We start from the raw sequence: 27,325 nt of genomic DNA on the forward strand, positions 1-27,325 counted from the left end.
AATGTGTTCGAAGTGGGAACAATCAGAGGCGGTGCGTTTTATTACGATTTTGACTCGACATATCGGCTATCTAAATGTTCAAATGCAGTGAAGTGTGAAGCCTACAAGATTGCATTTCTATTTACATAATGTCTGAAAACCACTGGAAAGCCTCTTTAGTTACGGAGAAAAAATGGAGAGACTGATCCATCCATCGTGAACAACTTTCTGAAACAAAAAATAAATAAAAATAGCCCCTTACCTTGTATCAGAGAATTATACACGAAAGTGCTCAAAAACCGACTTTTAATATTAACAATTTCCAGCGGGAAAACTCCTGGACCACACACTCGAATGAGGGGTATTTCAAACTCCCGTAAGATTCGCCCCCACTGCAATTCCCTAAATCCGCCCACGCTCAAACCACGACGCTTATAAGACTTCAGACAAGACGACACATACCAACATACGAAAGAAACAATTCAATATGGCATATCAAAATATAAACTAATGAACTTCTTTGAAAACACCTCATTTTACAAACAAAAGGTAGAAAAAGGTAAAAAAAAAATGTCAGTATTGTCAACTTAGAAGTTACTTCTACATGAGAAATAAAATCTTTGTCAATATATAAAAATGGATTTATTAAAGGTATTTAGCATTTATTCTTCCCTGAAGGTATATCTTGATCACTAAAAAACCAGAAACGGTATGTCTCTATCACTGAAAAAAAAAAAACAGAAGGGTATGACATACCACTACATATAGTCTCACTTGGTTCACTGCCAATAACATTTCACCAGAATAAGTTAAATGATATCTGATTGCACATTTGACATCCTCAGAACATTTTAGTGCATGGCCATGTATCACACTACCCACTTATCATCCGTATTACAATTTCGAATCTAAGATGGCGACCGTCCGCGTGTTGTAATCCGAAAGTATCCCTCTGGGCCTAATGTGTATCTCTTATCTCGCATTCAATGAAACTACATCCCTGTAGTTTTCAGAAAGGATGACAAGGGACTTCTGATGCATCCTGTATATAATAGTTGTATCAATAATGAAGTTGGAAGTATGTGATCTAGATCGTTGTTTCCAATTTAAGCTAATGTCTTGCTGAAAAGGGAATATTTGTTGAAATCTGAGTTTTACGTGCGACGGATATACCGGCTAGGCTAAAGGAGACGCTGATGATGATATAATGAATGAAATGGTGGAATGAAGAAAGTGGGAGGAAACGGGAGAACCCCGAGAAAACCCACTCACACGGTGTTTGTCCACCACAAAGTTTACTTGGCGCGAGCTGGGATCAAATCAAAGACCCCAAACACCAGAGGTGAACGCTCTACCACTGAGCCATCGAGGCCCGACAGGAATATTTGTTGAAGTCTACTGTCTTCTTCACTACCAAGGTTACACAAAAATGAGCCTATGGTTTGATGGAATTCGAACCAACATTATATGTATACTCTCTCAGCGAGAATCAAAGCTGGCACCAAGTTTACATATGCGCGCGCATTGTATGTTACTTATATAGCTCACAGAGCTATGGGCGAGCAAGCAAGGCACGTGCCCCGGGCGCGTGGTTGGAGGGGCTACTAAAAGAGAGGTTATATATTAGTACTTTTCCGTTTTGGTGTTTAATACTTTTCATCAGAGAGCGAAATCATGAAATCAAAGTGGGGGAGACTGAAGAGAGCGAGAGGGAAAAAAAATAATAATAATAAAAAAAAAGCTGTGCAGTTTTACACTTCAAAGAATTGTAGTGAAATGAGAAGGTCAGAATTCAAGATGACATTCGGATGCTTGGCACGAAGAAAAACATTGCAAGCAATTAAAAAAAAAAACTTAAATAATGTGATATATTTTGTAGGCTTTGGATATGTATGTTTTAGTTGGCATCAACAATTATTGGTGTGTTTTGTCACAATTGACAGTTTAGCGAGAGACTAGGCTAACTGACAATTTTAACTTTCTGAAAGAAAAGGAAACAAATGAAAACAGCACGTTACAAAGGATACGTCTGATATTCATAGTTTGGCTTAGTATACAACAGGGGTGGATCCAGGATGGACTACTGGGGGGCGGTGGGTTGTAATGCCACTACTTACAAGCTATCGCTACTTTTAAGAGATTCAACTCTGGGTGGATTTTATTTTATATTAAAATACACAAAGTTTCCTCTTCTTGGGGGCGATAGACCCTCCCTGGATCCGCCCCTAACTCAGGACAAGCTACACCGACAAGTGGTTGAGGCAAAGGTCAATTAATGACATTGGTATGCTGTTCCGTCAAAATCTCAATCTTGACCTGGATGTAGGTTAGCCTGGTCCTCACTGAACCCCTCAATTGAATGTTTAATATGTAAATTAGGCACTCCTACATCACAAACAGTAAATATAACCTACCTTATTTTACGTTTTTAAATGCATTTCTACAACTGATTGTAACTTTAAAGGTTCTCGTGAAGATTAGCTGGCGGAGGTTACCTAACATAGCCATGAGTTATCAAATTAACAGTTGTACATCGTGGGTGATGATAATGATCCTGAGGTTAGATGTTAAATTGGACTCGAGAGCGGAACAAGGGCTGATGTTATTCGTGTCTCAGACAGGACATGGAATGGAACGAATATGAAAATAAGGTTCCTGTAATAGTTTTCCACAGGGTTTGTAAGATTTTCGAAACACTTGGCAATTTTTTTTTATCAAGACTTGACAATTTTTAAAAAAAGAAACCAAGACTTGGCAATTTCAAGTTTCATCCCCCTCGCAATCTTGTAATGCTCGGTACGCCGCTGTAAGCAATACATATTTTCGACAATATTCGTTGTTCATCCGTTTCCGCTGGGTTACAACGTGGTAAGCTGCATATGGGACTTTTAATAGTGTTATTATAATGAGAAAGAATTGCAAATTATGTTGATGTTCCTAAAAGAGGGAAATTGAAAGAGAAATTAAATTAAAAATAAATAAGGGAGAGAAAAGTAATTACTTGAAAATAAAAATAAAGTCTTTGAGTTTAATGTCCCACGATTATGCTGTTAGGCTAAGGGAGACGGTGATTAAAGCAAGTTAATGGTTATGGAATGTTTGGTGGAATGAGAAAGTGAGAGGAAACCAGTCCCCGAGAAAACCTACAAGCACGTATATGAAAATGAAGTAAAACATACACTGGACTATGCTTTCTTTGTCTAGCAGAGTCATAGTTTGGAATCGAAAATGTGTTTTGAATCCTTGTATTTAGAGATTGAGAGTGTAAGTAACGAAATCACTTAATACATCCATTAAGATTTCGGAAAGCGAAATCTAAATTTAGGTAAGCTAACTCCATGTACTAACTGCTTGCATCCGCTTCGTACATTGTTCGAAGGGTCACGAAGCAAATCACCTCATTTAGTCTACACATACCTAGTACTAGTGTTAATTACCTGCTTCGTTTGGGTTCGATCATTCTAAACTATTTTACTGGTAGCATATATTCGTTCGTTTAGCCAGGATTTCGTAATGGAAGGGGGTGCGTGACTTGAAATACTGTGGCTACAACACCAGGGGATCGATCAATCTAAACTATTTTACTGACAACATATCCATATTGATTTGTTAGGACAATAAAATGAGGATATGTTAGTAAGTATTTTAATTAAAGAATTATGAAGAAATCTTGCGTAAAAGAATAGAAAAAGTATTAACAAAGACACAGTCTTCCGAGGTCATTCGAACTCGGTTCTTCTCGTCTTCTTTCTATTTCTCTTATCTTAGTTTAATGCCGTCAAGGATAGCAACGAGATCTCTTTCGGGAGTAAAGACATCCTATAAAATGGATTAGTGTTGCCGCGAAATTCAAAATGGTTCATAATATTGGTAATTCTGAGCATTGCTTAAGTTCTAACTGACAGGCTATCTGAAAGAACCGGTTTATCGATCGTCATTTTAGTCCATAGGGTTACCGGCGCAAATCCCGGGGGGATGAGGACATGTCCCCTCCAATCTTAGAACTGGGGGGGACTTTCCCCTCAATAATCCGATTTGAAATGCGTTTTTGGGGGAGAAATGTGATGATTTGTGTCCGATTGCCACAAAGGAAAGTAAGATGAAATGATGTCCCCACCCCAGAATAAGCCTTCAATCTGCCCGCCTCACAATTTTGAAGACAACCCTACTCCCCTGATCCTCCGCAGCATTGTTTTTCAACTTCATAAATATTTTGAACATCTTTAAAAAAATTATGAGAACTGTCTTACGCGTCCCTCTCAATGTTGAAGACAGATTTGCGCCGCTGTATAGGGTTAACATGGAGCTAGATGGAATTCGGAATGTTCCGTTACAATAATATCCAATTTCAACTTAATCCCCCCCCCCCCGTTTCCTCCACACAAAGCTCCTCGTAAGAAAGAGTAACCAAACGTTTCTTGTAGCTTTATATTTTTGAGGCTGATTCATCTGTTTCATCTTTCCTTAATATTTTTCATTTCTGGATCCAAAGGGGGGTCTGGACCCACCCCTCGGCTACGTGCCTGCTTCCCTTAAAAAGCTTCATTCGAACCCTGAATCAAACAACTCCATCTGTAAAGCAGTGCTGAGTTGATTTTAATATCCTTTTCTGCAACGAGGCTGTATGAGACGTGGACTTACTGATTAACATGGACTCCGAACCACTCCCGCCGGGAATCGAACGCGGGTCTCCCACACCAAAGGCGCGTACGCTAACCACTTAGCCATGAAGGAGCTCATCTCTAAAGCAGTGTAAGCAACAACAACAACAAAAAAAGAAACACACACACACACATATATATATATATATATACATACATACATACATACATATACTAGAAGTTTGCGCAATTGGGGATCAAAACATTCTCAATGAAGTATGAGAAATAGTAAACGTCAATCAAAGTGGGCTTCTGCTTATTCTTTACTTCGTTAATACTTAATTCCTTCTAGAAATAGTGAAACAATACTATGAAGTCACAGTACTTAAACATAATCGAAAGAATAAGACAAGGAAACAGAGTAATTTCCGACTGATTAAACTAGTCATATATACTATACCTAACTGTTACATTGTATTTCTTACCATATTACGAAAGCGATATAACTTTTTTACCAGCGATAGAAGCTGGACGCAATCCAATACTGCAATTTAGACGCTGTAACGAAAACTGCAAGTCAAACGCCTGACACTCCTAACTCCTCAAGCTGTGTAGTATCTGTTTCAAGCGGTATGCAACTTATGACCTTGAAACTAAGTGCTAGTAACCAAATTAATGCCAAGGTACGATACAAACACCCCAACTTGCCACAGTGACGTCAACACAAGGAAAAAAAGAAAAACATCTAATTTTTGGTTCCAAAATTATGAAACAATAATAATAATGTTTTAATTCTCAGTAACTCAAACATTAGTTAACTAGAGAACATAACAAGCAAAACAAAACAAAACAAAAAGAACTGACTGCTGTTTTTAAATTTCAGTGAGGCTGTAAAATATGTTTTGTTTTATTGTTAAAAAACAAAAAGAAAAAGAAAAATAAACAAAGAAATGAAATAAATTTTGTTGCAAATATCCTAGTAAAAATAAATTTTCTAGACACAAGTGGCTCCGCGTAGCGTAGTAGCTAACGCTCTCGCCTTCGGTACGAGCGGACCCAGGTTCGATTCCGGTAGGGGCACTCGGTCGAAAAAGTATCAAAAACTTTTAAGTCCAGCCATCCTGAATGAGGCTTTCTTGGGTTTTCCTCATTTCACACCAGGCAAATGCCGGGTGGTACCCAACATATAGGTCCCAGGCCGTTTGCTTTCTTCCCTTTCCCCGGATAGTGTGCTCACCAAGGGACGTCATAACTCACATGTGACGGGCTAACAAGGTCATTGATGCCGAAAGCCCAGAAATCTAAATCCTAAATCTTCATTCACTACACAAGAAAATGTTCGCGCTGAAAACGGTTTCTTAGCAATTATGTTAAGCAGTCCTGTAGTAAATCTCCATCAAGTAATAAACCGTCACATATAAAAAGGAATGAATAAACACATAACATTCATTTTGAGTACATTGAAATGTAAAAAGTTACAAAACATTAATATTCAAAGATTTCTCAAAATTCAGATTAACCCATTCCTTTCTCCTCAACCATTAACGAGTTACAATAGTAAGAATTGTAGTCATAAATCACATTACTTGTTTAGTACTATATTAAAGCAAGTTATACTAAAGGAATATATAATGGTTATAGTTAAGGAGCCGTACTTCCCATTTAGGGAAGGACGAGAAACGCCATACTTTCAGGAATTATTCATTGACTATCTAGGATGTTAAAAAGTAGGTAATAGACTGAGTTCTTGCCCTTGTACGTAGGGGGTTTAGGTAGTGCAACATAAGATGTATCCTCGTGCACGGGAAATGAGAAGTAGCTGTTCTTAACTATTACCTATATAATTAATGGAATATTTAACTAAAGTGATAGTTTACTATTGCACTTACCCAGGCTTTTGTTTCCTTCCACTCTTCTTTTCCGTTTGTAAACAACCTCGTTTATAAACCAACTCGCAAGCAAACGACCGTTGTTTCATGACGTCATCTATGGTGCAAGAAAGAGGTGTCTATAGGAGGTCAGGACCTCACACACAGATGGACGTATATAACATATAGCTGAAGTATTTAACATACGTATACGTATGTAAAATACAGAAGATTGTTAGATGTCAGACATCCTGCAGCGACATGATGTAATATCTAAGCGGGTAAAAGGCAATACCTGTGTAGCATATGGATAAAGTACGCTCCGTACAGATTTCCTTAGTAAACATAACGAATCCTTGTATTTGTACAATATACCGCTGTCCGGATAATGGATTTTTCTCAGTGCAATTACATGTAACGAAACACATAATAAATTTATGGGTAATTTTTCATTGCGTCAAATTTCCGTCAAATTCAAGAGTACTAATGATCTATTCTAGTGCAATCGTTAGTGCATCCTTAGTGCTTCTAGAAAACACTAACAGTTTCGTTTGTCCTTCAATATTAGTGTAGTTATGGACAATTACATGTCACTAAACTCCTATAAGACATTTATTGGGAATTTTTAATTGCATAAAATTTCCGCCACATAAAATTTCCGCCATATTCAAAACCACTAATGATATCTTCTAGTGCAATTGTTAGTGGTTCTTAGTGCACCAACCCCTAACGTTAGTACTTCATTAGTGTAGGTGCTACAGGTACAATATCTTTGGAGGGCACGGTGAACTTGCGTCAACTTCAAGCACTAACAAAAAATTAATGCCATTCATTATTGTATCGTTAGTGCTTCTAGAAAGCACTAAACGTTTGTATGGAATTTGATTTTTCTGAAGTTGGCCCCACCAAAAATATTGAATAAATCCCAAAATATGGTAATGCTAACCTTAATGCTTAGTGCATGTAAGTGCACTAACGATGCAATAACGATTGTCTTTAACTGCATGTTTCTACCTCTATTTGTATAGAATTTGATATTTCTGAAGTTGGCCCCCATCTAAAATCTTGAATAAATCCCAAAATATTGTAGCACTAACGTCAGTGTTTAGTATTTTAAGTGCACTAACGATGCACTAACGATTGCCGTTAACTCTATCTTCCTATCTCTATTTGTATAGAATTTGAAATTACTGAAGTTGCCCATCCCACCGAAAATCTTGAATGAATTCCAAAATATGGTAGCACCAACGATAGTGCTTAGTACGTTTAAGTGTACTAACGATGCACTAACGTTTGCCATTAACCCCATGTTTCATCCCTATTTGTATAGAATTTGATATTACTGAAGTTGACCACTCCACCAAATTTTTTGAATAAATCTCAAAATATAGTAGCACTAACGTTAGTGCTTAGTGCGTTTAAGTGCACTAATGATGCACTAATGATTGCAGTTAACACTATGTTTCTACCTTTATTTGTATAGAATTTGATATTTCTGAAGTTGGCCCCCCCACCAAAAATCTTGAATAAATCCCAAAATATGATAGCACTAACGTTAGTGCTTAGTGCCTTTAAGTGCACTAACGATTGCCGTTAACTCAATGTTTCTATCTCTATTTGTATAGAATTTGATGTTTCTGAAGTTTTCCCCCACTTTAAAACTATTATAACTACGTACCGGAAGTGGTACAAACGAAAATTTTTGCGGTACGTTCCGGCACAAACGTAGCACAATCGATTTTCATAGATTTTGTTTTGAAATTTTTAGGTGGGGGGGCTGCCGTTTCCCCAGCCCCCACCTCAAAACCCTTATAACTTCGTACCGGAAGTGGTACAAACGAAAATTTTTGCGGTACTTCCGGCACAAACGTAGCACAAACGATTGGCATAGGTTTTGTTTTGAATTTCCTAGGTGGGGGGCTGCCGTTTCCCCAGCCCCCACTTCAAAACCCTTATAACTTCGTACCGGAAGTGGTACAAACAAAAATTTTTGCGGTACATTCCGGCACAAACGTAGCACAAACGATTGGCACAGGTTTTGTTTTGAAATTTTTAGGAGGGGGCTGCCGTTTCCCCAGCCCCCACTTCAAAACCCTTATAACTTCGTACCGGAAGTGGTACAAACGAAAATTTTTGCGGTACATTCCGGCACAAACGTAGCACAAACGATTGGCATAGTTTTTTTTAAATTCCTAGGGGGGGCTGACGTTTCCCCAGCCCCTCACATCAAAACCCTTATAACTTCGTACCGGAAGTGGTACAAACGAAAATTGTTTCGGTACATTCCGGCACAAACATAGCACAAATGATTGGCATAGGTTTTGTTTCGAAATTTCACTGTAGGGGGTTACCGTTTCTCCAGCCCCCCACTTTAAAACCCTTATAACTTCGTACCGGAAGTAGTACAAACGAAAATTTTTGCGGTACATTCCGGCACAAACCTAGCACAAATGATTGACATAAGTTTTGTTTTGAAATTCCTAGGTGAGAGGCTGCCGTGTCCCAGCCCCTCACTTCAAAACTCTTTATAACTTCGTACCGGAAGTGGTACAAACGAAAATTTTTGCGGTACATTCCGGCACAAACGTAGCACAAACGATTGGCACAGGTTTTGTTTTGAAATTTTTAGGAGGGGGCTGCCGTTTCCCCAGCCCCCCACTTCAAAACCCTTATAACTTCGTACCGGAAGTGGTACAAACGAAAATTTTTGCGGTACATTCCGGCACAAACGTAGCACAAACGATTGGCATAGTTTTTTTTTAAATTCCTAGGGGGGGCTGACGTTTCCCCAGCCCCCCACATCAAAACCGTTATAACTTCGTACCGGAAGTGGTACAAACGAAAATTGTTTCGGTACATTCCGGCACAAACATAGCACAAATGATTGGCATAGGTTTTGTTTCGAAATTTCACTGTAGGGGGTTACCGTTTCTCCAGCCCCCCACTTTAAAACCCTTATAACTTCGTACCGGAAGTAGTACAAACGAAAATTTTTGCGGTACATTCCGGCACAAACCTAGCACAAATGATTGACATAAGTTTTGTTTTGAATTTCCTAGGTGGGGGGCTGCCGTTTCCCCAGCCCCCCACTTCAAAACCCTTATAACTTCGTACCGGAAGTGGTACAAACAAAAATTTTTGTGGTACATTCCGGCACAAACGTAGCACAAACGATTGGCACAGGTTTTGTTTTGAAATTTTTAGGAGGGGGCTGCCGTTTCCCCAGCCCCCCACTTCAAAACCCTTATAACTTCGTACCGGAAGTGGTACAAACGAAAATTTTTGCGGTACATTCCGGCACAAACGTAGCACAAACGATTGGCATAGTTTTTTTTAAATTCCTAGGGGGGGCTGACGTTTCCCCAGCCCCCCACATCAAAACCCTTATAACTTCGTACCGGAAGTGGTACAAACGAAAATTGTTTCGGTCCATTCCGGCACAAATATAGCACAAATGATTGGCATAGGTTTTGTTTCGAAATTTCACTGTAGGGGGTTACCGTTTCTCCAGCCCCCCACTTTAAAACCCTTATAACTTCGTACCGGAAGTAGTACAAACGAAAATTTTTGCGGTACATTCCGGCACAAACCTAGCACAAATGATTGACATAAGTTTTGTTTTGAAATTCCTAGGTGAGAGGCTGCCGTGTCCCAGCCCCTCACTTCAAAACTCTTTATAACTTCGTACCGGAAGTGGTACAAACGAAAATTTTTCCGGTACATTCCGGCACAAACGTAGCACAAACGATTGTCATAGATTTTGTTTCGAAATTTCAAGTTTGGAGGCTGCCGTTTCTCCAGCCTCCCCACTTTAAAACCCTTATAACTTCGTACCGGAAGTGGTACAAACGAAAATTTTTTCGGTACATTCCGGCACAAACGATTGCCATAGGTTTTGTTTCGAAATTCGAAGTTTGGAGGCTGCCGTTTCTCCAGCCCCCCCACCACTAGCGGATCCAGAAGGGTCGTTTGGGGGGGGGCGGTTCGCTTCCTAGAATATGAACGTTTCCTCAAAGTGACCAGAACTATAATTTGCAACAATGGGATTTATATGAATCCGGGGCTTGGAGGGAATGTAAACCTAATTCCCAGTTTTTTTTTTTTTTTTTTTTTTTTTTTTGTGAAAGTATATTATTTCTGTAGATTTAAATTAAATACGCACGGACTTCCGTTTCGAAGGTATGGCGGTGTCATGATTCAATTCACACATAGTCATCGCGATATATCAGATGCATAGGCGGCGCCACAGTGGGTGCAGTGGGTGCAGCAGCACCCACATTAACTTTGATTTTCAGATTTCCTACATTAATCCTTTTTATTTTGTATATTTCTTGTTTCCTTTGTTTGGATATATTTGAGTGACTTCTTAAATCTCTCATAAGTTACATGCTATCATACAGCGTTTTCCTAGTTTTTTTTTCTTTTAAGAAAAACTTAGGGATCATTTTTGATATCTTAAGGCTCAATAGGGCCTGAGTGTTCTGGCAACAATGTTAGGTTGTATTGTCCCTTCCCAGCCTGCACCCACATTACCAAAACCCTGGCGCCGCCTATGATCAGATGCGCTGTCTTGCATAGTACTTGCACAAAAAATACTGTATTGACGATGGCATTCATTTTTATAAAACACTGTACAATTTGCTCTAATCATTTATATCTTGAATAACAATTGCAGGGCAACAGTTGAAAAATAATAATAATAAAAAAAACAGCCTCGGTCTACTCAAAAATAGATAACATAAGTATACATGCATAAAGAATAATACAAAATGTCAACACATAACAAAAGACATTGTGATATTTCTATGTACATTTCTTGGTAGATTAAAAATAATACAATAATTAATTATAAAGTGATGTTTAATAGTATATGGCACACAATTTACCAAGTGATATAGAGGAGCAATCTTTACATATTGCTTTTCATTTCTGTTTATATTAGGATATAATTCAACAAATTAGAAGTTCCTTCGTGGATAAGCGGTTTTCGTACGCGTCTTTGGCGCGGGAGACCCAGGTTCGATTCCCGGCGGAAGCTCACATGGTTCGGATTCCACGTTAATCAACACATCCCGTCTCATATAGTCTCGCTGCTGAAAGGGACGTTAGTGGCTCCGTGATTATTCCCCGTTGTAGTGATTGCCCGAACATAAATTTCGTGGCTTCCCTCCGAAATAAGAATCTAATGTTTTTCCCTTAAAAGAACTGGCCTGCACACTCAAGAGCACAGACCAAGTACAGGAGAACGAAATGGATACACTTTCTAATACATAATACTAATCATCACTGCATTTGAACCTTGTACTACTAACAGGAGCCCAGAACGACGGTTTGAAGTTAAACTACAACAGTAATGAATTGTGAATATAAATTCTATATAAATATAATATATTGCATTACTCCTTAACCATATAAATAACTACGATGGTAAGTGTACAATTTATTCAATAAATTCCTGCAAATAATGTAATAACAAAAATATCAATAATAAACTTTTTCTTACACAAACTCAACGGAAATTTTGTGAGACCTAGCACGAAATGATGTTAAATTTTACATGAATTAAAATTATATAGAATCACAATATAAGGCATTATAATGCATAAATATTTTTTAAAAAATGAAACCCTCTGGAAGATTAACAAAGTCAAGAATAAAATGAACGAAAGACCAGAAATGTAAAACCAGTGATGTTTCTGTTCGTTACTACACACAAACTATATTTCCTTTAACATACCAACTGACGACATTATTTGACAATATCAGATATTTGAAAAAAATGCAAATTAAAATTTAATATTGGAAAGTTCTCATTTTTAAACGAAATTACCAATAGAGAATAAAGTACGTATAACTTGTTGTTCTTTCATCTCAGATACCTATGAACCCCGTTTGGCCTAACGGTTAATACGCTTGCCTCTGGTGCGCGTGGTCCTGGGTTCGATTCCCGGAGGGAGTACAAGTAAATTAAAAAAGTGGTTCAGATTCCACTATAATCAGTAGGTCCATGCCCTTTTAGCCGTCCTGGCACAAGGGTGGGACGTTAAACAAACAAATCAAGTATCGTGTGTATAATATATAACTGTGTATTGAAAATATTATATATATATATATATATATATATATATATATATATATATATATATATATATATATTATGGTTGTACCCTTTTGTTTCAGCTAAAGATGAAAAAAAAAGCAATTTCAAACTTTTCCGAGTTCGCTCATCTTTGAATTTGTTTGTGATTCAGATATATCCAAGGAGTTCAGCTTTAACTTTCGGAAAATACCTACGAGTTGAAAATAATTACAAGCAAAAACCACGACCGGCGGAAACCACACTACGTCCTTAGTCACCTTCCAAACCATATTTGTGAAAATCACAGCACAAATTCACATCTACGTCCTTTCTTGTTTTTGGCAAACCTGTCGATGACACGATCGTAATCTACGTTTATGTCTCGGTGCGTGTATAGTAGTGCCAGGCCACTAAGTCGATCTGCACCCATTCTGGATCGTAGCCATGTCTTCAACCTTTTTAGTGTTGAAAATGTTCTCTCGGCTGATGCTACGCTAACTGGCAGAGAAAGAAGCACATTTATTAAATCATATATTGTGGGATATATGTTCTTATCACACAAGGTCAATGCATCGATTGCGGTAGCTGGCACATTCTCAGCGCTCTCACGCAACCACTTGCTACGCCATGAGCGCAATTCACCACGAAGCTTGTCCACAGCATATAGCTTCTCCAGGCGGAGAACAGAGTAGTATTGAGATGCGATACTGTGGACTTCAGCGTCATTTATCTCTGATTTCTTTATTTGTGCCGGAAGAAGCCTGGCGAGATGAAATATGTCATTGTCTTCCAGTCGGTACTTAATATCTTCCACAATATGTTCAACCACTGGAATGAAAATTGTTCTTCTGTAATATTCTTCACAGGTTGATGATGGAATGTTTGAGCGATGTTTCTGCCACTGTGAAACGCGGGGTTTACGTATTTCTTCTCCGAGATCGGCGGCCAGTTGGGTGGCACACTGGAACACTTGTGCAAATTCACCTTCACTGTTTTCTCTCTTCTCCTCAAGAACATGAATTGTGTCGTCTACCAAATTGCGAGCACTCTGCACGTCTATTGTCTCTTGCTGAAGGAGAGAACTCAAAGCATGTGTACATGAAAATATGTCAGCTAAGGACATGAGTGTAATAATGAATTCACTATCACAAATTGATGTATACAGAGACTTGGCCTTCGCAGCGGATTGCGATTCTTTCCAACAGGAAACTCGATCTAGGGCTTCAGCAATTTTCGCTACAGAGTTCTTAAATTGCATAATGCTGTCATGCCGCTCGATCCAACGAGTTTCACAATGCCCAAACAACTGCCGTCCTAACACAGTTCTCAAAGTTTCGTTTCTCTTGGATGACGAAGTGAAAAAGGCAATGACTTCTTTCATTATTCCCACTGTGTTCCTGACACTTGTAACTTTGGAACTTTTACAAAGAGACAAGTTCAGAGCATGGTTGTAACAAGGACAGCGCACAGCATTTTTTGCTTCCTTTTGGATTTCAGCAACAGCACCGCGGGTTTCGGATACCATCATGCTGCATCCGTCTGTTGCTATACCTACACACTTGGTAGCATCTAGGGACTGAGATTTCAAGAAACACAATATCGTTTTTCCCAAGTCTATTCCACTTATTTTTGGCTCACTGCTGTTTGTAGTACCATCTCGAGGATTTACAAATCGTATGAAATCTTCTCGTACACTGTTTTCGTGCACATAGCGCAGGACAATACTGACCTGTGTAGTGTGTGAAATATCAGTAGTTTCGTCAAATATTATACTGTACGCTACAGCTCTCTGGACTCGACCAATAATGGTAGATGATATTTCTTCTCCACAACACTCAATCAACTCGTTTTGAATTGTTGAGCTGATATACGTTGCACGAGATGAAGCTGCTTTTAAGTGCTCTGCAAGTTCCTGATCCCCAGCATCTACCCTAAACCGCAACAGCTCCCGAAAGTTCCCTTCGTTGTTTACACTTGCATTCTCTAAAAGTACTCCGTCACCTCTGTGGCCTCGTAAGGGGATATTTTGACGACCCAAGAATATAATTGTCTTGACAATGGGAATCAGTCTTCTGCGATTTTCTGTCACCTGTTTTAAGCGCTGTGTGTCCACTAGGTTAGCTACAGATGTTTCCGGGGCACGAACACGCTTCAGGAAGTCCTCTGCTGCACGAATTGAGTCCTGATGGTACTTGTTCCTGGAATGGACTGTCAGTGCTCCATCTTTCCCTAGCAACTTTGCGAAATTAGTTAAAGGCTCAGTGACCAAACGTTTCAGGGGAACTGTCTTTTGATAACCCCCAACAGAAGCAAAAAGAGAACAATATTTACAATATAATCCCTTGTGAACATCAGAGAGAACTAGCCAATCGTGGTTATTTAAATGTGAATGACTGACAAACCTTTTCTCAATTTTCCCACCCTTTGAGTGAGTAGAAAAAGGAAACTCATATTTGGGAGGCGGAAGCCAGTGGTTCTGCAACACTTGAATCCTAATAAAGTCATTCATTGGTTTTCCAATATAGTTTCCTATATCAACATCTGTTTTTGTATCTTGTGTACTCTCGAGATTACCTGGCAGTTCCTGTGTCTTTGTAAGACCCGAAACAGAATGCTCAATTTCTTCTAACGGCAGAGAAGTGTCACACGAGTCACTGGGCAGCATTACTCCATTCAAGTCCTCGCGACCATTTTCCTCCACCAAGACGAAGCTAGTTTTGCTTCTATTGTCTTCTCTACTAACCGTTCCGGATTCCTGTACGAAAAGGAATGAAATTTGAAACATTTTAAATCTTACCTTTATAATTTTATCTCTAAACAATGTAATACACTGCTATTTGTAAAAATTGTAACATCTAGCAAGATACATTGTCGAATGAAATTTATGCCAAAGACCAGTTACTTGACCATACGGAGATAGTTTCAGAATTGTAAAACACATTTAAGTTAGGTAAATTAGTATAGCGTAAAACCTTTATATAGTGCAATCAGATCCTCTATACTTGGTGGTATAGAGGGGGCGCGGTGGCTCAGTGGTAGCGTTCACCTCCGGTTCTTGGGGTCCCTGGTTCGATCCCAGCTCGCGCCGTGTGGACTTTGTGGTGGACAAACACCGTGCTCCTGGGTTTTCTCGAGGTTCTCCCGTTTCCTCCCACTTTCTTCATTCCACCATTTAATTTGTTTCTCATTATCATCGCCTCCTTTAGCCTAACCGGCAAATCCGTGGGACGTAAAACTAAAGATTTCGTTTTCATTTTGGTGGTATAGAAGCAAATACGGGTTGGATATATTCCTGATGAAACTCTGTAACACTGCTTGTGAGTCTATAAGACATCTATACTGTCTGCCGGAGGATCTTGACGAAGATGGTCTCAACTAAACATATCACAAATATGTTCGATGAGAGCCATGTCAGGTGACCGTTTCGGCAGAGGTAGCTGCGGTACGTCTAAATCTTGAAGGAAGGTTTTCACGTTCTGAAATAAAGGTTTGTCCGGAAAGTAATAAGGACGAGTTCCGTGGGTTAATCAGAAGGGTAGGGGAATGGGGTCTCCTTACGTAATGGTTGCTGAAAGATGTTAGATAAGCGATATATTTCTCGGCAGTTGGTTCTGAACCAATTACTTATGCTTGCAATTTTCACAAAGAACTCGCAATTTATCTTCTAACTAAATTTACTACACAAATTACATGTGAACACCAGAGTTGGCTTAAGGACAGAACTAGGCGGGCTACAGTCTTGAGAGCATACTAAAGACCGTCCGTAAATGTTATTGGCATGCAGAATTGCTAAAATGCTGTTACATATTATTATAGGTTTTCACTCTATATGAATAATTTAGGATTCATTTTACTTGTTTTCATGAGCTCTATTAGGGGTGGGCTGGCCAACTGGGCAAATGCCTGATACGCATTCCCTGTTATGGCTCCCGCACAAAAATGTACCGTACTTAATAGCGGGTTCCCTTAAGTATTCACATTTTTTTTCTGGAGTAACACAAAAAGTAATTCGTGTATCTCCTGAAATTTTATTGGTAATAACTTTTGAAGGCATGTGTGCGGTTGGGTAACCTGAAATTGCAACCACATTGCTTTGGCGCCGAGGTCGTATTTTGTTATTAAACACAAAACTACATCAATATTTTGGTTTTAAGTATCTGTATTTCAACATTATGTGTTATATTTAAAACAATATGTGATTATAAACATAATATGACCTGCCTAAAGCAAACGACATCCTATAAATGACATATCTTCTCTCTAACTAATCGGTATGGTGCCCTTCCAACACCAGCATGATTGTCCTTTTCACAAAACCAGTCCACCACACTACTCTATAAAATAATTGCAATTAGGATTTTCAACTATTGTTTTTAATTGATTAATATAATAATAAAAGTCTACATTCCAAAATTATCGCCATAAGTAGCATATACTGTATAATAAATAGTACTGATTTAAATTGAAGAATAGAAGCTTAGTTTTACCTTTGTTAAGTACGCTGTGCTATCTTCTTACAACTAACTTTACAGCTTAATGAACTTGAAGGTTCATCGCCGCAATGACAAAAGAACGCAAATGCATCCTGCCTTTCCCTGTACCAATTAAGTAATGTATTTCATAATTTACTTGCATAGGATCACTCTTTATATTCTTATCTTCATTAAATACAAACTAATTATTTGCTGAGCAAAACTATATATTTTCATTAAAATTTAACACGTATATTGAAATAAGTATATTGAAAGGGATTTGCTGCTGCCAGTAGCCAATCAGAAGAAAGATATCTTAGCTGTTGTATGTATATACGATTGTACAGTTATCCTGTATCACATAGTGTCTGATGAAGCCAAAGAGTTAGTTGGCGAAACTGTAACACGTGTTAAATTTTAATGAAAATATATAGTTTTGCTCAGCAAATAATTAGTTTATATTTAATTATAACAAAGCAAAGCTTCTAGTTATGGAAAATATCTTATCTTCAGTTCTACTTAAAAATCTATAAAACGTGTCCTTTTTTCTTGCACATCATAAATATTCTTTTACAAAAATGACAGACAGAGATGTGGAAGTATCATATCACAAAGCAGAGACGTACGCAAGTGATGGATTCAGGGGGTCCGGACCCCTTCCCCAAAATCTCGACTTTTCTGCAAATGTAGTCTAATTTTGGTGGTGATTTAACACATTTTAATATAATTTATTCTCATTTTAAATTTCGACCCCCTCCCGAAATACAGTCCTACGTACGTGCCTGTCACGATATATATATATATATATATATATATATATATATATATATATTTGGTCTAGGAATTAATTCGTGCGGGTGGACAAGAGATGGCGCAACGAACGGAGCGTCCCACAGTTCCGTGTATCCACACATGTGTTGCAAACCCCTGTCATCGCGTATCGTTCGTAGTATAGGGCAGTGGATTAAAGCGTCAACAACACCAGTTTGTAGTTAAGTGAACATGGCGCAATTTGTGCCTGATAAAGTGTTTTTGCGGGGTGTCCTGCTGCATTACTTTAACATGCAGAAAAGTGCGACTGAAAGTCATCGTATTTTGGTGGAAGTGTATGGTGACCATGCTCTAGCTGAGCGAACGTGTCAGAAGTGGTTTGCACGGTTTAGAAATGGTGATTTCGGCTTGGCAGACCAAGAGCGAGCTGGACAGCCAAAAGAATTTCAAGACGAAGAATTGACAGCATTGCTCGAGCAGGATTCGTGTCAAACGCAGGAACAACTTGCAGCAGCATTAGGCGTTGATCAAACAACAGTCTTCAAACGCTTGAAAGCCATGGGAATGATTCAAAAGATGTCACATTGGGTTCCACATGAATTGAAAGACAGAGACGTTGAAAGACGAAAAACCATTTGCGAATTGCTGCTTCAACGACAGAGCAGAAAGGAGTTTCTGCATCGAATTATTACGGGTGATGAGAAGTGGATCCATTACGAGAACCCTAAACGAAAAAAGGTCTGGGTGAAACCAGGTGAACCAGGTCCATCACAACCAAAACGAGATATTCACTGTGCAAAGGTTATGCTGTGCATATGGTGGGATATGAAAGGTGTGGTGTACTATGAGCTGCTGCAACCGGGTGAAACTATGAATGGACAACGTTATCGACGACAATTAATGCGTTTGGAGCAAGCTCTGGCCAGAACACGACCAGAATGGGAGAACAGACATGATAAACTTGTTGTTCAACATGATAACGCTCGCCCACATGTCGCAAAACCGGTCTAAACCTATTTAGAAAATGTCGGATGGGAAGTTTTACCCCACCCGCCGTATTCACCAGACGTTGCTCCTTCGGACTACTACTTGTTCGATTGCATGAACAACGATTTGATTGGACAGCGGTTTACTTCTTCAGAAGATATCGAAACATGGGTCTCTGACTGGATCGCTTCCAAGGATGAGGACTTCTTTCGCCACGGAATCCGTACATTGCCTGACAGATGGGCGAAAGTGGTGGCTAGCGATGGACAATATTTTTCTTAAGGTATTTATGTATTTTGTGTTTGTACTACAGCTTCAATGTGTGCGTACCAACCGCACGAATTAATTCCTAGACCAAATATATATATAATGTCCATAGCTTACTATCATTCACGGGGGCCCAGGTGCAATTCCTGGTGGTACAACCTTAAGAGGACTAACTAACGGCAAGAAAACTGGTAAAAAGTGCCCTAGCTTCGACAAATTTCTGATTTCTTTTGAACGCTAAATCCAATTTTTAAACAAATCCATATTAGCTAAATGACCTCAAAACTGAAATTTTTGAATCTCCGTTTATACCAATTGTAAAGGTTCGATTTTTGAATACGTTTCGAATTGCCTCTAATTTGAGGACGATGAGGCCAATGGAACGATGTTTAAACATATCGGTGCATGAGGGGACGAAAAAAATCTGAAATTTAGGATATTTACATTTATTTATATTCAAACTCTGAGGTAGTGGTTCTCATGACTCCATGGACGGATATGTTTAAAATAGTCCAATTGGATTCAGGGTCCTCAAATTAGTATAGAAAGAGCAATTAGAAATTTATTCAAGAGTAGATACTTCTTACTAGTGGCATTATCGTTTGTTCTCTGAGCAGTGGCGGCTTTAGAGGGCAGGCCGGATAGACATGAGCCTACCCAAAAATTTTGAAAAATACATAAACGCTAAAAGATACAATAAAGAGTAAATATATTTTCCACTGTTTATATCAGTGTTTCCCAACCGGTGTCCCGCGGCACACTGGTGTGCCGCAAATGGACCGCTGGTGTGCCGCGAGGAAATCGAAACAAAATTATTAATTTTATAGCAACAACCAAATTAATAAGACAGGAAAAAAATGTAAATTTTTGTATTTCACATTACTATGAATTTCTACCATGGAAAAAATTACTGTAATTGTTATATATTATTCTACATCTATTACTGTGTAGCAGACAGTGTTTCGGCTCGTTAACATTCCACGGTTAGCTGCTATGTTACGCTTCAATTGAGAGTCATACTAACACCGAGAAGTGAAAGCACTTGTGCGCTACGCCTGAAGTGAACGTTCGTAGAACACTCATTCGCACATGAATAATAGAACAACACTTTGTTTAACAGCTGTGTTTTGACTTCGACGCATCGCAAGCTGTGTGATTGCAATAATGTGCACCGGTTTTGGTTAAAACATAAAAGTTAAAAGTACAAGACATTTGTTTGTTCGTTCGTTATTTAGTGATCTTCGTTCTTAGTGAAAGGTTGGATACAGTTTTCGAAAAAGAAAGCGTATTTTTAAAAATCTGAGTCCTATATTTCATTAAAATTGTTTTCTATTTTAAAATTAGAATAAAAAAAATAAGCATAATGAATTAGCATGAGAGAAAACCAGTGATCGAGCTTTCACCTCTGTGAGAAGATCAGTAATCACAGAAAAAAATACCATTGTATTTTATATTTGCAAATAATAATAATAATAATAATAATAATAATAATAATAATAATAATAATAATATCTGTGTGTGCCGCGAGAATTCAAGTTACACCCGTAGTGTGCCGCAAGTTGAAAAAGTTTGGGAAACGCTGGTTTATATTAATGGTAGATAATTATTTAACAAATAGCATCAACCACCACGGGCGTCCCTGGCCGGGGGGACGAGGGGGACGCGTCCACCCAATATTTTGAAGTACAAAATATTCAATATTCTATTCTAATTAATTTTATTTACTAACGACAGAATAGCATATAAATAGTAATAATCAGGGACGTAGCCAGAGTTCTGAGTTTGGGGGGGCCATATTTACAAATGGAATAACCCATATTTTATATATATATATATATATACTGTAGTGTACTCAGGATAATTCGCGGAAAATATCGTTTGGAATACTCACCAATAAACTGCCCTAAATTAAACTTTAACTACTCTTTCGGAGGTTAGAAATGTGAACCTCTCTTGCGAAATGCGATAATGAAACAATAATTAAAAATTATGTATTAATAATGTTTACTTATGCAAGGACATTATAAAACCCAATACTTCATATAAATACTTTTTGGTACATTTATACATACCTTTTTGCTTTGTACCTTTATATACTTTGTAGCTTGAGAAAATAGAAATAATATAGTAACAGACGTTCACTACCCAAAAAATGCGATGAGTTGTATGAGGCTACCTAAACTGAACACACAGGCTATCGAGACGTATATTTTACTGTTACTTTTCAAGGATCCTGACTTCCTTCATATATTACACTGTAAACAATTACGGTCACATTTACTGACCGATTACCGACAATTCTGGCTGCCTACCGGTTACCCTAAAATTTACAGTATTACTGTAAAATTTATGGTTATAAGTTAGGCCACAAAAAGGTCGTATGTATGCCCTATTACCATAACTTAAATACTATTACCGTAAATTTTAGGGTACTCTGTTGGCAGCCAGAATTGATGTAATCGGTCAATAAATGTGACCGTAATTGTTTACAGTGTAGTACGTTTTATTGTTTACAAAATAGTTGTCTTCCGTGCGTCTCAAACATAAATCAATCCAAGAGGTTACTACAATTATTTGAACTTCCGTGAACAAAAAAATCTAATCAGCGAAGTACATATATAATAAAATAATAATTGGTAAAATATTGGCCTAATATTACAATAATATTTTCTTTAATGCTGTTCTTGCATCATCTGAGAACGTTTTGCCACATTGTATTTACAAATTACTTGCTGAACACAAACTGTGACGCCTATGCAACGACTTTGCGAATATATCAATAATTTTATCTTCTACATGCTTAGAGGCTATCTATTGTTCTATTTCAAGTGCGACTAACGCTGATGTTCTATCCTAACCAGACTTACAACTAAGATATGATTTGAACCTTTTATGCACGCTCAAAGAACATTCACAAGAAGCTTATGACACAGGTAGCGTCAAGGCTATTTTCACCAAATTCGTAGTTGGGGGAAAATTGGCTTGGACAGAGCAGCATACAGGTCCGAGATATTTGTAATTTCTTTCTCCTTCATAAGAGATTGTACATAATTTTTTATAACAATGAATTCATGTTCGGGAAAATCTATTTCGAATTGTGTAGCAGACTCTCCCGTTGCCTCCTTCATCAAGAACAGTTTTGATTTAGGATGACACGCTTGAATACCACGAATTACAGATATATTTTCCTTACAGAATCGTCTGTCAAACTCGTTCGCAATGTTTTCAACCACTGGATATAGGAGTTCTGTACGAAAATTCGCTTCAGTATAAACCTGTGTTCTTTTCTTCGGAATACTACCCGGAACCAGAAAATCTTTTATACTACTATCATTTCGCTTTTCTCTGCTCTTTGGTTGATTAAAACTTTCTATACCATTTTGTTTGACAAACTCCTATGCTTCAGTGTAGAGACGCAATGAATTTTCCTTTGTTCTAAGTTCTTTTATGGCTTCAACAACCGAACAAATAAGTAGCTGGGCGTTTGCTAGGGTAATATCTTCTCCTTGTAGAAAATTATTCAGGCCACTAGTAATTCCCAAGATCTTACTAAAAACAATCAAGCATGAAACAGTGGCAAATGATGTCAGTTTGTTCGCAATACCCTCAGCTTCAGTAGTCTTCTTAGCATCCTTTCCCTCTAATGCAAAGATTATAGCTCCATCATTCTTTTTTATAGCATTCAATGAATGAACATGTGAAGCGCAACGAATGTCTAAAATCAGATATACTGGACTGCTCCAAACCTAACACTGTCTGAGCCTGCTGTATTCGTCTATGAGCTCTTACGACGTAGAAATAGTTATGCAAAGTCTGCAATAAATCAAAAAATGTATTTACTTGTTCGAACGAACACACTTCTACAATAAATTTAATTGATGTGCATTGGAATGGATATTCAGTGCGAGGGGACAAGACTTTCGAAATTACTTTTGCACACCACCTATGTGGCCTCTCATAACGCTCGCCCCATCGTAAGCTTGCCCAATGCATTTTGAGTCCTTATTAACACCTACCGGTACAGAAGCCAAAGTTTCGATAATTGTTTTCGATATGTATTCAGCATTTACCTCACGAAGTTTGACAAATTTCAAAAAGTGCTCTATCGGTTTAGAATTTTTCACATATCTCACATAAACACTAAGTTGTTCAGAAACATTAACATCTCACGTTTCATAGCCATAACGCTGAATTTTCTAGCGGCACTTACAATGACGTTGATGATTTCCTCACCGCAGCACAAGATAACTTCATTTGGAATTTCTGGGGATACATAAGTGATATTCCCTGGCGCTGTATAATTCTATAAAAAAGAATCAAAACGTCGTAACAACTCAAATGTTTGCAAGAAATTCCCTTTATTTAAACTGCTGTCATCTTCATCGTTGCCTCGGAAAGCCAATCCCTATCGACCCAAATGGATCACAATCACCACTATTTTTTCTATATGCTTTAAGCACTCTCGATGGGTTCTTATTTCTTTTCCAGATGTATCGTTTTGCAGATTCAGGACATCTCCAGTTTCTTTGGACCTCTGAAAGCAGTCATTCACATGAATATTTTGCTGTGAGATGCTAGCACCTTCCTTATCAACACTGTCCGAATGAATATTTTCCTAAGCAACAACACGCACCTTATCAGTTTCACTGAAGGTACTCACCAATTGCTTATCACTTTTTTCGTGTGAAATAAAATATCCAGATTTTATAAATCTCTCCATATTTAACTTAATTTCAAGAACACATGCATAGCAAACATAACAGTGTGGATTCCACGTTCAGTAAGAAAATAGACTCTTTCCCGCTCAGCCACAGTTGCCAGCGCCAGAATAAACCTACACTCAGTACCTTCTCGTAAAACAATTAAAAGATACTATAAGATACTATGTTGCAAAACCCAGCAATGTGGGAGAAGTATTCTCCTAGCCTTTGAGTCGAATCAACTTTTCATTTTTTTTTTTTTCTTAGTCGGTTATACAAAGTGCATTCGTATAGCTTTTCAGCCTTAGTACTTCAAGGCGACTCTAAGGGTTGGAAGGACCTCGCAATGTTAACGAAGGTGACGGTGTAAAAGTTATTACCATTCACTTTTAATGTTTAAGAAATACCTATAAATGAATTTTTTAAAAATTCTTAGAAATATGAATAATTTCAGTTTACTATGGATATTTTTAAAATTTATTGTCGGATAAAAACAATTTGTAACATATAATTTTAAATAAATATTTGGGGGGGCCAAGCCAAGATTTGGGGAGGCCGGTGCCCCCCCTTAGCTACGTCCCTGGTAATAATTATATTTATTTGGAATATAATATTCAGGCTGTGTATAACACAGTTCTTGATATGTCTCAAGGGGTCCGTGAAGGTAAGTATAAAGCTAACAAATGGAATCGAAGGTAATAAATAGGTTGGGCTAGGTACTACCATTTAAATCACTTTCTTTGATGCCCCCCCCCCCAAATTTTACATGCCAGAGACGCCAGTGTCAACCACTACTGCAAAAGTAATTTTTATTGCCATTAATCAATCAAATATGTATATGTATTCATAAGCGAGGGAGGGGACCCACTCAAAATTAAAACCCTGAAGCCGCCCCTGTCTCTGAGCGCATAACAGTAATTCTGGTTCCACCTAAAACTGTAGATGCACGTCTCATATAGCATCGGTGCTAAAAGGGACAAGCTTTCTTCATATTTTGTTCATATTGATATTTGGGATGGGGGTCATGGTGGGTCAGTGGTACAAGCCTATAAAGCACTTACTTCTTTCAATTTGATTAGAGTCTATTTTTCTTAGCCAAAGTATGACAAGCAAAGCATGTATTTAGAAAGAATTGAAAGGCATACATACCTCCTGTTTTGATGTGCCAATATTCTCCGGATTGTATGAATTTCTTATCAGTTGATTTTCACATGTTAGTACTGCCTCTTCCAATCTTGGTCGCTTCACCAAAAATGACAATAGAGTCCCGTTCTTTAGTTTTTTACTCATCTTTAACACACACAATTACACAACTACCGTAAATTAATATATAACTGGTTGAATTTGAAATAGGCCTATGTCAAAATTGCACTCTACACAAAAAATATTTTATCGCTGTCAATGTAACAGAGTAACTGAGTATGGTCACACGGTTAAAAGTTATCTTGTCATCTGTTATCTGCCACCACCCCTCCCATTTCTCCCCTGTGTGGATAAATATAGCTTCCCTTTGTTGAACTAAGGTGGTCACAAGACACAAGAAAACTTGGAGCTTGACCTAAATCTATCGATTTCACTATCCAATAGAATGCGAGGGTATGTTCCGGTCGTCGACCCCTATCCATGCCTTTTTTAGTGTCCTCTCTGAGAGGGACATAATCTTTAATCTATGGCGCTATGCGAAGAACATTTCCTGAGGGCAAAATGTTGTTGGATTTCCGTTACGTTTCGTTTTTGCAAAACTCAATACTTTTCCATGACTTATGTTTGTCAACATTGTTGACATTTTCTTAAGTGTGCGTTTGGATTGCGGCTCCATAAATCGTACCAAAATTTTCTGATGTATTAAAGGTGAAGAAAACATTTCTATAATTGGTACTGAACCCAGGATTCATGAGTCGTTGGGAGTCACTGATAAACTTTGACGTTTTGTATGTGTCCGTGGAATTGTTCATTTCTCAAGAAAAGCTCCCAACTGTACTCAATTGGTGCATTTAAAGATGAATGTATCAGGAATTCAATTGCTGGTACATTCGTGAATTTTTCATTTAAGCAGGAGAAAGCGAGAAGACAAATATATGACTGTTACAAAAGTGTATGCGTAGGGTATTTTGGTTTGTTGCTTGAGCTTAACATTCCACGGTAATGAAATGGTGATAAAGAAGACGTGCACTTATTGATTATAGTCTCTAACTGTAAAGGATCTCGAGATATGGGCATCTTATAATAATAATAATAATAATAATAATAATAATAATAATAATAATAATAATAATAATAATCTCGCTTCTTTGGGGCTTATGGTGACCACCTCAAGAAACTAGACAGAAGTATTCACAATTCAAATACTTGTACGTCTGTATTAAGTATTATTAACTACCACACATTTTGATTAGACTCTGCTAGACTTGTAACACACATTGAATAGGTCGGAAAAAGACAATATTTGTATTTCCCAACGGTAAATGCTGGAAGTAAAAAAAAAAAGCCTTTGGGGGGGGGGCGGTCGCCCCCTCCGCCCCCCCCCCCCGCCCCCCCCCCCCGTGGATCCGCCAGTGCCCCCCACTTTAAAACCCTTATAACTTCGTACCGGAAGTGATACAAACGAAAATTTTTGCGGTACATTCCGGCACAAACGTAGCACAAACGATTGGCATAGGTTTTTTTTCGAAACTCCAAGGTGGGGGGGGCTGGCGAAATGCACCTCTCTCAGCACAAAAAGTAAGAATGGATACCTCGTTCCCCAATCAACAGAACACGTCGTATAACTAGTGTGTGAGCGAAGAAAGAGGGTAAAACATCGCAAATATTTACTACTAATTTGTAAGATATCCTTTATTTAGAATATGGCAGCATTAACTCTATTATGAATTTTGATTTTCAAAATTGTATTCCTGTAATTCTAGTATATTATGTAAACAAATAACAGTAATTAAATCCCATATTTAAACTTTGTTCCATATCTTCGAAGTTTGCAACATATTTATTACCATCTGTACTTATTTTAAATTTGTTAACCTTTCCAAGTTTATAACTTAAAGTATCAATAGTGAAAACGATTCTTATATTAAAACAGTATATGCAAGTAAAACTATTACCAAGGTTTCTTTCGTATTCAGTTGTTCGTCCAGACCACCTTGTATATTTTTATTAAGGCTACAATCTGTTCCTGATTCAGAAGTGTTATTCTCCGGCATAAAACTGGCGCTTCCCTGTGATTTTGCAGACACATCTGGAGCGGGTATTACAACTGTACACGAGTACGTCTTCTGATGATAGTACAATATCAGAAAATTTCACTTTCTGTAACGTGTAATTTGCCTGAAATTGTACATGTAATTTTTCTTCACTAACACGATAACTTTATTTTAACATCGCGCTAAAAGACGCTAATTAGAACACGTATAATTATATAATACTACAATATAAGTAGGTAAAATTTGGTATGTTTCTAATGTATTCAATTATCTAAACCATAGATTAAATCGAATTCAACAATATGTTTCTAATTTCACTTCAAACACTTAGAACGAAACTACATATATCGCAAAAATAAAGAATACAAAGCACATAAAAGTGTAAACAAAACATGGAGACAACT

The 27,325-nt window shown here is 37.9% G+C and overlaps 1 protein-coding gene across 1 annotated transcript; it reads right to left on the minus strand.

The window, feature by feature from the left end:
- Positions 1–12,623: 12,623 nt before the first annotated feature.
- LOC145691935 (52 kDa repressor of the inhibitor of the protein kinase-like) lies at positions 12,624–25,194 on the minus strand. Its single transcript, XM_081767240.1, has 2 exons — positions 24,874–25,194; positions 12,624–15,282 (listed from the first exon to the last, which is right to left on the minus strand). Exons 1-2 carry the CDS (start codon positions 25,012–25,014, stop codon positions 12,829–12,831), a joined length of 2,595 nt encoding a protein of 864 aa, XP_081623366.1. The 5' UTR covers positions 25,015–25,194; the 3' UTR covers positions 12,624–12,828.
- Between the last annotated feature and the right edge of the window lie 2,131 nt (positions 25,195–27,325).

This window comes from Thermobia domestica, chromosome 8, assembly GCF_964235325.1.
Source record: "Thermobia domestica chromosome 8, izTheDome1.hap1.1, whole genome shotgun sequence".
NCBI lineage: Eukaryota > Metazoa > Arthropoda > Insecta > Zygentoma > Lepismatidae > Thermobia > Thermobia domestica.